This window comes from Poecilia reticulata, linkage group LG10, assembly GCF_000633615.1.
Source record: "Poecilia reticulata strain Guanapo linkage group LG10, Guppy_female_1.0+MT, whole genome shotgun sequence".
Classification (NCBI taxonomy): domain Eukaryota; kingdom Metazoa; phylum Chordata; class Actinopteri; order Cyprinodontiformes; family Poeciliidae; genus Poecilia; species Poecilia reticulata.
Window position 1 is genome coordinate 17,578,433 of NC_024340.1, and position 14,132 is coordinate 17,592,564.

The window sequence follows — 14,132 nt, forward strand, 5'->3', positions numbered from 1 at the left end:
TGCAGTAAATCTACACTTCCCCATTTCCTCTCGCTCTAGCCCTCCAGTTCTCCAAGGATTCAGGGAATCAATACTGGCATCAGGGGGCAGAGCAGCTTTCCTGCCTGCTAACTCCTGAAGCCACGTGAAAGCCTCGGGTTTGCTCATTCATTTTAATTTCACCACATTAAACGCTTTTTGGGGGATTTAAAGCAGGTTATTTGTGATCTTAGACTATCACTCTTATAGCACTTAGTATCTAAATAAATGCCAGATTAAAGGCAGAAAGTATCGGGTTATGTGTTACCACACCCATACACTTTTTCAACTACTCAAGAGTAGTTTTTTTTTTTTATCATTTTTTATTACGTTAGAAGCCACAAAAAGGATCCTGGAGAGTCTTTTAATGTTTTTACTCTTTCTAATGTAAGGGAATCTAACCTCGGGGTGTTGACATGAGATTTGATTTTCACCATTGATCAAACTTGCAGGTTTGAGGACCTTTTTTCTCAGAGAGGTTGCTGAAGAAAAAAAAAAAAAGCCAGGGACAAGGCTAATTTAATTTTGGGGGGGAGCAGAGATGCTCAGGTTAGAGTGAAGCACTCTGTTATCGAAACGGGAGCGGTGCCACGAGGAAAGATGGTTCTGTGGAGAGGCTTGTGTGGCCGGTCAAGAGATGAAATCAGGGATAGGCGATAAGAGGGTGTGAGGGGGCTAGAAGCCCCTATTAGAGGCCCTCAGGGGACAGGCAGCAGTGGCAGAGTGCAGCAAAAATAGCCATGGGCACGACTTCACTCTTGGGACACAGGAAAGAATGAAGAGGGAGATCTGATCAACATTTCGGAGCAAGGCAGTCGGATCCATTCCCACCACGCTCCCCTGGGTGTCACCCATCAAACCAAGTGACTTAAAGTGCTCGCCGCTGCCGGGCAGAACACAAACACGCACGTTTACGAGCAACGTGGCATGCGACGTTATTCAGTGTGGAGGAAAACAAGCATGCAGAGGTGTGAGAATCACCAGATTAAAAAGGATATGGACATCTTTTCCACAAACTTATCTTGGGGGTCGTTGGTTTTGGGGAAGTTCTCGATATCGTTCTCCAGTCGCTCAATCTGCTTCTCCATTGTGGTCAGACTGCCCTTTAGGATTTCAGCAGACACTGTAAAAAACAAACAAACAGAAAAATAACAATAGATCATTATCAACATTTGGATTTACTGGAAATAATAATAATAATAAAAAAAAGTCCTTCCTCCCCCTAACAAAATCAACACAAACGTCGCATTCAAAGAAAAACCAGCTGCGACCGAGGCAGACTGTGTGTTGCGACAAACTGACTACAGTAAACTCAATTTGTGTGTGGCCTAGAAAGCCTGCATGCGTGCATGCATGTGTGTGTGTGCGTGCGTGCCTGTGTACAGTGTGTAGTTGTGTCTGCTGTGGCTCATTAATCAGTCTGTAATCACTGTTTGCAGAGTAGCTGTGAAATCCACAGTATTCAGATTAGGCCTTTCAAGTAGAAACTTCAAACAGCAAGCAGTGTCTAATGGGATCAGACGGGACAGGAGCATGGATGCAGTCCCAAGTTTAGGTTGCACTTTTAGTTTTATTGATGCACGCAGATGCAATATAAATAACTTTAGAGGCTTTGTCAATGAATTGCGATTCCGGCTAAATTTGGCTCACAGAGCAGTGGATCGAAAACCTTTTGGTTGATTCTTTATAGCCTTGAAAGGAAAATAAACTCCTAAGTGGATTCATATGTTAGGATGAGTAGTTAACAAGAAGCTTGGGCTGATGATGAGAGTGTACGTGAACGATGAAAACACTGATAAAACTCAGTCTTCAATCAAACAAAACTGGTTGAAGAGAATGGTTAGGGTTTCCCAGAATACACGGGTTTGTGTTTTTTCTTAAAACACGACCAACATTTTTCTGAAGCTCAGGGTCTGGACCTAATAAAGGGCAAGAGTTCAGAAGTTTTACAAAATGGTTCACATGAAATGCAAAATGCTGTTTTTTCGTTTGTATTTCAGAAAAAAATTGAAAGCCTCATTCCAGGAATATAATTCGGATAAGCCTAAAACCAACAAATGTGCCTGATTGTGTCAAAGGATATTAGAAAATGTGACTAAATTTCAAAAATGCTGTGCTAGTCCACTTGACCTTCTTTACACTTTATCAAGATATAACCCCCAATGCATTGTTTGTGTTAGATTAACACAGTAATTTATAAAGAACAAAAATAGCACATGGTTTAGACATATGGGGATTCTTTTGTTTATTATAAATTAGTGAGAAAAAATAAGAATTTTGCATTTTTTTTAAAGCTAAAGACTCGGAGCTCATCACCAAAGATAAATCAAATACCAGTTGATATGAAAAAAGCTTGTCAGCCTTTATAAAGGACTTTTTTTACGCCAAATAAGATTGTTCCATTTTAATACTGTTCTTTGTTTCATCATCTTTTGACAAATGACTTACTCACACACACATACACAAAAATAACTTCTGGTTCATATGAATATAATTGTACATGCAAATCCCACAGGGGAGTGAATAATTTTGAGATGAACTGGATGTAAAATGACCAAATACACTTGGATGTAAATGCAGTGGTATTGAGATAAGAGTAAAGAGCCCATCAGACCATTCCTTTATTTGGTCTCAGTTTGTTTTCAGACAGTTAGCTGACAATTGGATCTCAAACCACCTCCGACCAGTCAACTAAACTTCATCCACACACACATTTCTACCAGATCCACATACAGTTCAGCTGTAATTTAGCGTGAGTGAAGCCTGAGCTCTCTGTCATTATTGGACCTTACAGCGAGCTGCCTGGATCGACAGACTGGGAGATCCCCAGCTCCTCCTCCCCAATTCCCGTAGACGCACCTCCTGGGAACGACACTGAGCAAAACACAGTATCACATCGCCCGTTTCTCCACTGATGGGGCCTCTGAGATCCCTATGCTTTGCCAATGTGATCTTAGCTTCACTAATGGTGAAAAGGGGGAAGTGAACGAGCAAGAGAGGCGGGCTGATGATGCAAGAAAAGAGACAATTACATTCACACTGAGCAGCTGGGAGGTCTTTGTCAGGCACTGTGCCTTCTGATAGTAGTATTATAGTAGCTTGAGGCCTGATTGATAGTACTGAGTAATGGTTTGGCTGAAATACTGATTATAGTAACTACTGTAGCCAAGAAATAGTGGCTGAAGCAAAGTACGCCGGGGTTTCAGGGGAGCTGTTAACAGGATCAGAGCACAGCCATGGGACTTCTGCACAGACTATTGTTTACATGGGAGCTGCCCACTGCTGAGACACACTGACACAAATATAGAACATGAACTGCTTACCCTGAACAAATCTGTTTCTTATACACCACAATGTATATGCTCATAGGCTAGTTAATGTTTTTTTTAGAACTACAAGCAGCACGTAGTATCGGTTCATTGTTGAGATAATCACTTGTTTACAAAATCTACCACCAATTCCTTTAGGATATAATTAGTAAATCTACAAAAAAAAATCCTACTTCAATATCCAAGGAGAAAAAAAATATAGCAAGAGTCCCGTGAATGCATATGAGGTGGATCAGAGGAGAAACGGAGGACGGGAGGGGTTGGACATTCTGGTAATGGCTGTGAGGAAGAGCAGCACGGCTCTTTTTAACAGGCACACTTTACGGAAATAACCGCGAGGCTGCATGATGTATGGGGGACAAGAAGGAGAGCAGGGAAGACAAAAGGCAATTTGAAAGACAAGATTCTAACTTAACATATTTATTGATATGAGGTCTGTAACACTAGCTGTTGGCACATTCCTCCTTCCTACAGGGGGGAGGGAAAAAGGGAAAAACGAGATAAAGACAGAGCACATTATGTTTGCAGTGTACCGCTCAAATAAAGTGTCAGAGAAACACACTGCGCAGCTCACAATACCAAATCAACCACAATAATGTGAACATGTCAACTTTCGGTTCGGTAATTTGTGAAAGGGGCAATTTTCTTGTTATTTATAGACAAATAATCCAAGTTTGCCAAGCAAAGTTCTCTTTCAGTGCTGCTTTAGGTTACAAAAAAAAAATTAAGACTTTTTTTCTTTTGTACACATGTAGAGAAAGTCAAATGCTACAAAACTGAATGTCTTTCATAAGTGCATCCAGGACCTTGGAGAAGTGAACACATGAGGTAAGTTTGAGTCGTTATTTGCATAAAAAGCTAAGCCACTACTTCAAGACCAGTACCGTATTTTCCGCACTATAAGGCGCACCTAAAAACCTTCAATTTCCTCAAAAGCCGACAGTGCGCCTTATAATCAGGTGCGCCTTACATATGGACCAATATTGAGCCACAACATGTCTAGCCATAGACATAATAATAAGAGTAGACCCCGCATTGGCTGCTCCGGCGCAGGAAATACGGCGGCCATCTTGGAGCGGTCGTCCCTCCTACTTTGCTCAATCAAAACAGCAGAAGATGCCTCAGCACTGAGGGATGTTGTTGTTCGGATCGATGGACTATTGACGTGAGGGCTCGACAGACAACATTTCACAAGTAAGATGGACATATTATTGTGTATATTTTGTGATTAGAATATTACTTTACTGTATTTATGTCCACCGGCGAGATACCAGCTAATATTAGCTACAGTGCTTGGTGTAATACGGGGTTCAGCCCCGCTATGAAGGCTAACTGAGATTCTGTAAATCTAAAAACATGAATTATTCTCTAACGTTGACTTAGATTATCTGCCACAAGAGCCTATATTAGACATGAAACAATGTAACACATATTATAAAACTTATATTATGTGTTATAACATTCACCAGCAAAGTTTACACAGGTGGTAAAGACTATTATTTATATGTAATTATTTCACTCTGTCAAAAGTAAGATACATCCCAAATCTTCCGTTTTTGTTTTGAAGGTTTCATAAAGACATGATGTGAGGAAGAAGAGGGAGATATCTATAAAGAGAGATGGATTCACTGCAGCACGGATGAATCTCACATCGGATTTTGGACTCAATCTCAGCTGCTGAATCTCTCTGAAGCTAGAACTCATCGGCTGAAAAACATATACATATGTCTACACTTATATCTACACAAATAAATAATGATTAATACCTACCTACCTACCTACCTACCTACCTACCTACCTACCTACCTACCTACCTGTATCCAAAATATATTATTCAGTATTAATCATTATTTGTGTCATTATTAATCATTATTTATTTGTGTTTGTATAGTTATATAAATATGTRTTGATATTACTAAATAATTTATTAAATAAATTATGAATGGCTGTGGGCTTTTTAATATGCTCATCATACATCAATATCAGAATATGTCATTCCTATTCTATTGTTATAGCCACTAAGCATATTTAAATATGCTAAACTATGTATTAAAAACAAACTTAAATAATACAATTGTTTATAAATGTAGCTTTGATAGATGTTTGAATATGGTTTCCAGTAACAAAAAAGCGTGTTATGATCGATTAAATGCGCTGATACGTCATTGTTACGTATCAGCGTAACAATGACTCCACTCACATAACGCTGAGTGAAGTCCCACTCGGCTGGGAGTAGTGATGGACTCTGACCTGAACCTTCAGAGCCACATTAAGACAGTCACAAAGTCGGCCTTCTATCACCTGAAGAACATCTCTAGGATTAGAGGACTTATGTCTCAGCGCGATCTAGAGAAACTCATCCATGCGTTTATTTTTAGCCGCATTGATTACTGCAACAGCGTCTTCACAGGTCTGAATAATAAATCAATCAAACAGCTGCAGCTGATGCAGAATGCTGCTGCTCGGGTTCTCACTAAAACCAGGAAGATAGAGCACATAACACCAGTTTTAAAGTCCCTACACTGGCTCCCTGTAGCTCAGAGAATAGACTTTAAAATACTGCTGTTAGTTTATAAATCACTGAACGGTTTAGCACCACAATAMMTTAAAGATCTGTTATTGTTGTACCAACCGTCTAGACCCCTCAGATCTTCTGGTTCTGGTCTGCTCTGCATCCCCAGACCCAGAACCAGACGAGGAGAAGCAGCATTCAGTTTCTACGCACCACAGATTTGGAACAAACTTCCAGAAAACTGTAAAACAGCTGAAACACTGGGTGCTTTAAATCTGTTTAGAGTTGCTTATGGCTAAATTAGGGTTAGACTGCGGGTTTTGATGTCTTCCATGTTTTTATGTGTTTAATGTTTTTAATTTTTTATTTCTTTTCTACGTTTTAATGATGTAAAGCCCCCCGGAAAACGTCCCAGTTAAACGACGTTTAACTAAAGTTCTACGGGGTTTAGAGTCCCAGTTGACGGAGTTTCAACTAAAAACCTAGAGGTTGGAGTCCTTGTCAAACTGTGTTTTTGACTAAAGTCCCTGAGGGTTAGAGTCCCTGTTAAACGACGTTTAACTAAAGTTCTACGGGGTTTAGAGTCCCAGTTGACGGAGTTTCAACTAAAAACCTAGAGGTTGGAGTCCTTGTCAAATGGTGTTTTTGACTAAAGTCCCTGAGGTTTAGAATCCCAGTTAAACGGCGTTTAACTGAAGTCCTGAAGGGGGGCGGGTTTTAATGTTTTTTTTTTTTAATCTCTCTCTTTCTCAACGTTTATTTAATGTCACATGCTGTTTTTATTTTAATTATGTACAGCACTTTGAAATGCCTTGCTGCTGAAATGTGTTATACAAATAAAATTTGATTGATTGATTGATGGAGCGGTGTACCGCTCCAAGTTGGCCGCCCTAAATCTCGTCAGCGACAATAGGCGAAAGCGGTCCATGAGGGGTCTATTCTTATATTATGTCTTTGGGTAGATAGGTCAGTCAAACTTTATTAACAAACCAGCGTTCTGACAACTATCCCAGCATGCACCGCACGCTTCTTCTTCTACGGGTGAAAATGAAGTCGGCGGCTGCTTACCGTAGTTGCTAGACCCATAGACATAAATGGTCTGCAGGTCCTTTAGCACCACATTCTCCACGAACATGCTGTGCTCGAACGGAGAAGGGTGCAGGGTTGGGGTATCCAAAGTGCGGTCCGGGGGCTATTTGTGGCCCTCAGAATGATTTTGTGTGGTCCTGGTAACAATTCAAGTTGGGCCATGGATGCAACTTGTGCTTTTATTTTATTTATACAGGAACACACCATGGCTTTTACAGCAGACCTTTACTCCAAAATACACTCAGATCGACTAACCATTATCTTTCTCCTTTACAAGCATTTTCAACAAAAGAATAATGCGTATCATGATCTTAATGCTCAGAGTTTACTAAAGAAAGTGTCTTTACTTGCAAAACAGAAGGCGGTTCACTCAAGAAAGGTTAAAAATTGTACACCTTTATTTTAATATTGGAAACATGTTCAATCCCATTTATGTTTGACCTTCACAATGATTTACAGAAAAATTTTTGACCTTTGACCTTCACAATGATTTACAGAAAAATTTTTTTTTTTTGCATTTTGCATTTATTTGAAATAGATATGGCACAATTTGTCAATTTGCAAGTAGTAAAAAAAAAAAATCTGAATTTCACAAATCTATTTCATTTCAACTAAATTGTTCCCAGTACACAAAATTTGTTGACACCACTGCCTTTTAGATTTACATGTTCATCATAAGGGCAGCATTAAAGTTATCTCACTGAAACAATCTGCCACTAGCTATACCTAAAGTGAATAAGTGAATGCACTTCTATTGAGTAATCTTCTAACTCGCTTGATTTGTGGGTAAAAATCTGCACAAGCAATTCACTTCAGCACTTTGACAACATGGTGGGTCTTGGTGGAGTTGTTGCACATGAACTCTATTAAGGACAGCTGTGTTGCGCTCTAACTACACAGTGGGCACCGGAGGTGATAGCACCCACTCAAGACAGTGTTTGTGATTCCACCAGATGTACAACAGCAGGTTTCAGAGATGTCCCGGAAAAAAAAAAAATAGACTGGTATATGTGTATTTATTTATTTATTTTCTGAAAGCGATGTCAACCTCATGGCGGAGGAAGAAACGGTGCAGGGGTTGTAAGAAAACTTTGTCGCAGATGAAATGCTACAGATCTGTGGCCCGGCGGAAACCCTGGGGTTAGAAGCAATCTCGGCCCAGCGTGACGCCTCCCTCCTTAAGCCTCTCCTCTCACGGCCCTTTTCGCATATGCAACACAGTAAGCGAGGGAGCAAACCTGGGAGACTTTTTAGGGTCTGTGCATCAAATGACGTAAAATTGGAAGACAAATTTTATCTCACAGGAATACCAGTTTTAGTTCTGTTTTTTTGGGGGGGGGTTTTTTTCTTGGTGGTATCTAAAAATGAATTGGAGATGAAGTGGAAAGCGGATTACTTCGCAGGAGAGGTGGAAAACGTGAAGAAAAACAAAAATCTGTGCTCCTCATCCCCCTAAGCCTCTCAAGTTGCAGCAGCCAGAGTGATACTGTTGCTGTGGCACAGCAGTCACATTGTTCTTTCTGATTATCTCGGATCATGTGACGTTACAAACAGCAGGCAGGAGAAAGTGGCAAATTAGAAAATGTAATGGACAGCATAAACAAAGAGATGGGGGGAGTGCCAGTGTAATCTATAAACATTACGGTTCAGTGTTCAGATATCAGACGACTGGCGTCTTCTTGCTCCGTTATAAATAAGTAAATAGTTTCAGTTATTCATCAAATTCTAAATATTTATGTTACGTTGAATTATTTATTATTACACAGATATTTAAGAGATAGCGATTGCATCATGATAGAAAATAAACAATTTGCATAAGCACAGCTGCAATCACTGTGAATGTTTTGATAGTTGCGTGAAAGTAACAGTAAATCTTTTATTATTTTGCTCTATTTTCTTCTTTCACTTATCATCAAGCTGGAATTTTAATGTACCACAGATATGAACATTAAGACAGTTTTGTGAGTCTGATTAAACTGGTGATAACTCCCCATCCATCCAACAGCGGCCCTAAAGTAAAGTAGCGTTTCATGTAACTCTTATGATCTAATGTCAGGACATAAATAATAAAACAAATTTAAAATGATATCTCTTACTATTAAGTATTTTTCATGATTGTGTACAACATACCGTATTTTCCGCACTATAAGGCGCACCGCAATTATAAGGCGCATAGAATAGATGCTACAGTTCGGGTTGCCACCCGTCCCGTACAAATGTGGATGTATAATAATAAAGAAGTGGTCCCGAGTACTTTATACAGTAGACTGCCCCAGTCATTGTTTCACTCACGGTGTTGGTGTTGTGATATTGTGCCCAACTGCTTTCTGGGTAACACAGACCAACAGACACGCTGCCGCCGCAGTCTCCGTCTCCCCCGCAACCCNTCGGCGAGGAGAGCCTTCCGCGACTGGGCCAGGGTGTGGCCGGACGATGGTCACCCTTTCCAGTTCGTGCACAGCATGTTCGTGGAGAATGTGGTGCTAAATGACCTGCAGACGACCTGATTATCAGGTCCATAGGTAGATAGGTCAGTCAAACTTTATTAACAAACCAGCATTCTGACAACTATCCCAGGATGCACCACGCGCTTCTTCTTCTACGGGCAAAATGAAATCGGCTGCTGCTTACCGTAGTTGCTAAACCTGTTGTGGCTCAATATTGGTCCATATATAAGGCGCACTGTCGGCTTTTGAGGAAATTGAAGGTTTTTAGGTGCGCCTTATAGTGCGGAAAATACGGTACTTATTAAGATATATGTAAATGAGGCGGTGCATGGTGGCGCAGTACCGTAATTTCCAACTACTTTGTGTTGGTCTACCCAATAAAATCCAAATAAATCAAACTTTGTCAGTACATCCTGACTCAATGTGGAAAAATATTAATATTTTTGCAAGGGACTCGATTCGAACCCTGTAAAACTAAACAAATTACTTCAGTACCGACTTGATGAGAATAAAACACGACATCATTTTGAAATTATATCATGTGAATGGATGTATGGGGAAGACCAAAAGAACAAGCAAGAAAGGAGGAAAAGAAAAAGGTTCCTGTACCTCACCCTCTGGAGGGAGGACTTGTTTACAATGGGGGTCATGTCTGTGAGACTTTATTGCTTTTGGCAGCCATCAAAGCTACAGCCCAGTGCCAGATCTCTGGAGGAATTACAAATGGAGTCAATTACAATATATTTTGATGCATGGGAAAGTTTAGACATTGACCTGGGGTGATGACAATTCCCCAGAAAGTGCTGAGGAAATCAGTCAGGATGATGTGCTGGTGCCCAATGCGAGTCTCTGCCCTCTGCAATAAAAAAAGGGAGCGAGGGACCCACAGAGGTGCGATGGTTTACTTCCTCTCTACTGACAGCCATCCATCCAAAAACCTGTTGTACTCCTGGGCATCGTCATTTCTCTTTGTTAAGAGAAATGACAGCTGGTGTTGCTGTGATATGTTTACATGAAGCGTCACGTGAGAAACAAAATGCAGCTCGAGTTTGGAGTGCGGACTCCTAAAATATCAGGCGTGATATAGACATTTTTGCAGTGACACTCACACCCCTTTGGATTTTTTTCCCACATTTTGTCATGTTATAAACATAATCATCAGAGTATTTTATAAGGATTTCTAATTAAATTAAAAAATAAATGATCACAAAGGGAAATGCATGCGTCTGTAACTCATGTAATCATAGTATCTTCCGAGAAGATACTATGGGGTCTTCGTGGATGGTGGACTCTGGTAACAGTCAGTCTCGCAATGAATCTGAAGAGGCCTCTGACTGAAGACTGTTGCCATATGATCTCATGACTGTCATGACATGCTAAAATCTCAATTTCTGGGCAGCACATTGATTCCAGACTAAGACCGTGCTTAATCTGGATAATAAAATCTCAATAAAATACACCGAATCTTGTGGTTGAAATATTTAAAAAATGGTAAATATGACAGAGTCCTTTCGGGTTAACCCTGTCTGAGGAGTCAGTCATCTTCCATCTTCATTCATGTTGAAACCACTCAATATTTTTGGTGATGAACATATCGACTCTGAATGATTAATTTCAAGGTACATTAACCGTAGCTTAGTTCTTCTAAAAGGAAACTTCCTAATACGTTGGACAAACCTAAGTTAAATATATTCTAAATAATAACTCTGGCCCATCTTATTGTTGAAACCACACTCCTTTGTCAATAAAAGTGAATGAACATTTTACAGATTAAAATAAAAGACGATGTTAACTGGACAATAACATAAAATCCTTCAAAGATTTCTCCACTCAGGAGATCACAGCAGCAGATTAAAACTTGTTTGAGGGGTGTGGCAGTCATAATAGACTTCAGCGGTTAACTCCAGCCACTTACTTCATTCGCAACTTCAAAGTCATTCCTTATCGCATACGTTTGAGACAATTTCACCTCACGCTTTTATGTTTCACTTGACATTTCTATATCCAACAAGTCCAAAACCTCACTTGGCTTATCGACTGGTCTGACATCTGCAAAGTACCTGGTAAGAAAAAAAAAAAAAAAAGCCTAACAGAAGCGCTTTTACACAGCTACATTCTTTGATTAGGTCTCAGTGTGCTTGAGCTGAAGGCGTCTCTGAAAATTGCCTTATGATTTACCATTATACAAATCCAGCTCGGATCTAACACATTTAACATTTTAAGTATGACAGAACTTCAATTAATATGCGGTACAAGCACGCGGCAGCAATTACCCGGGTGTAAGCCCATGGGTGCTCACACAAAGATGAACGCCCACAATGAGATATCCAAAGTATCACACAAAGAGTTTTTTTCTCATTGTAGGACATGCTCAATTTAATCTGACACACATGAGATTTCCATGTTGGGTATGCATGAGTTTTATTGATCCCGAAGGTTTCTACCTTAATGTCTTCCTTATCATTAACGTGATGATATATAGAAACACAAAAAAATGGTTAGTATGAGTAAAAACCACATGAGAAAATGAAGAGGGAGGAACAGCTTTTACATAAAGGGAAAATACTATTTTTTGCATAAAAAGATAAGAAAAAATCTGCAGAATTTTTGTAATTATGGAATATGCAATACAAATGACAAGATGATAAAATTGAGTCTGATTGAAGGGAAAAAGAGAAGCTCTTCAATTTCTGATATTTACTTGATAAAAGTATGATTTAGGGAAAAACATAATGCACTTTTATACAGTGCTTTCCACATATTGGCAATAAAATAAATGTATCCAGTAATGAAGTATAATTTCACACTGAAAGTTGTAGAAAAATCCAACTTTTAATTTGAGAAAATACATATCTCAAGGTCAATTTAACTTACTGCATTCCATAAAAAAATAAAAGAAATTAAACGCTTTGAAACTCAAATAATTTCCCTTACAGAGCTGTTGTGGGTGAAAATCACTGAGTAAAAAGGATATCCTGTAGCAGTCTGTACTGCGGCAGTTCTGATTAAGCCTCTGAGACATGTTGTCGTTATATAACTGTCTCAAAGAAAATGCTGAGAGTCTGTCACTTTAATTTATATAAAATATAAATACAACTTATATATTACTCATATTCTGTGTATCAATTTCAGAGTGAGGAAGTATGGTACTACAATACCAATACCAAGGCATTTTGTAAATATTTACAAGAAGTTCCAATAGGTGTGGAGCGACCTGTAGATTTAATTACATGCTATGTATGTAATTATGAGGACAATAAAATGAGAGCAGCATTGTTTGTTGCAGAGTCTTACGATAGCATAGCGTTAGCTAACTACAACAGACACCTTCTATCAAGTAAAATCCCCTGATGCTAAACATCTGATGCACCTATTTGCAAGATTTCAAAATAAATGTGTAAATAAGTTATTGTACTCACAAGATTATTATGATTGTATTATTTACTAAATTTGGCACATAGCTGGAAAAAATATCTCTGAAGTCTCCTTTATGATTAACAACATGAATTAATAGACTGTAAGAATCGTGAGACAATTGTAAATAAAGCCAAATGCACTCACTGATATAGAAACATACATAATGGTGTATACAGTTGTATGTAATGCAATTAAAAGCCATTACATAAAACTTTAAAAGCTTTTCTTTGAATACGTGACTTAGATTTTTTTGGTATATTTTTAATCTGAAAAGATAAAAGTCTAATCTTCAATCAACAACAAAATCAAGGCCACCTGATTCAGAGCAGGAGAAGAAAAGTGAGTCCTTAAACGTCTCCAAAAGTCTCTTTACTTTTGAAATTAGTTTTTTTTAAACAAAGCGACTGCTTTAGATTTCTTTCCTGGTCCTTCATCTTTTGGCTTTCAGGTCCTTTTCACTCAACATTCTTCTTCCTCTTTCTGTCATCTGGCTCTCTCTGTTCCCATTTGCAGCGCAAGAGCTCCCTCTGTAAGTGATTCTACATATCTATATTTAAGGGAATCATATTGAAATGTATCCAGCTGTTAATACAAAACCAAAAAAACCAAAAAAATCCTGGTCTGAGATCTTTCTGAACGAAAAAATAAAAATAAAAAATGCTATGGAGTAACGCATCATTGCTCATGTATCAGGTCAACTTTAATTAAAAGCTTGCATGTCATTCATGATTCACAGTCAAATATCAGTGCAGGATATTCTGCGGCTGATATATCTGCTGACTAAAGACTTACAAATATCCCTGTTGAAATTCTCAGGTAGCATACCTTCAGAAACGGGGCTCTGATGCTCACCGTCTGCACATGTGGTGCTGTATGATTCACAAGGAGAGTGAGAGGGTGGCTGATGACTCACAGACTGTTTGTCTCCCTCTTTTCCTTTTCCAGATGAAGCAGCGTGTGGGGGATTTTTCTTCCATGAATGACCACATGAGGTTCAATTAAAATCAACACTACCTAATACAACACGCTTCTGTGCTAAGAAGCAGTTTGTGGGTTTTATTCAGCATTTGTAATGGAGGCATCTGGGTGAAAGTGCTGCTTTTCCAGTGCAAAAGAGAGAGAACAAACTGCTTAAAGATGTTTATTGCCGTCAAGACAAACAGAGGTTTTGTCAAGCTTGCCGCCTGAAAATGAGGAGCCAAGTTTGAAGCGAAAAATATCACTTTAAAAGGAAGAAGAGACTAAAATCGGACAACATTCAATGGTCTGAAAGAAATGTGGCAATTCCACAAGCCAGATGAAGTACTGAGATAAAAATTA

General features: G+C 39.1%; 1 protein-coding gene across 9 annotated transcripts in view; it reads right to left on the bottom strand.

Moving 5' to 3' along the window:
- diaph2 (diaphanous-related formin 2) overlaps positions 1 to 14,132 on the bottom strand; it is a 450,956-nt gene that overhangs the window by 137,788 nt on the left and 299,036 nt on the right. For all 9 annotated transcript variants that reach the window (XM_008420583.2, XM_008420582.2, XM_017307147.1 and 6 more), the window contains one exon: positions 1,017 to 1,141. In XM_008420583.2, the coding sequence (XP_008418805.1) occupies positions 1,017 to 1,141 (125 nt within the window). The remainder of the gene's footprint in view (positions 1 to 1,016; positions 1,142 to 14,132) is intronic.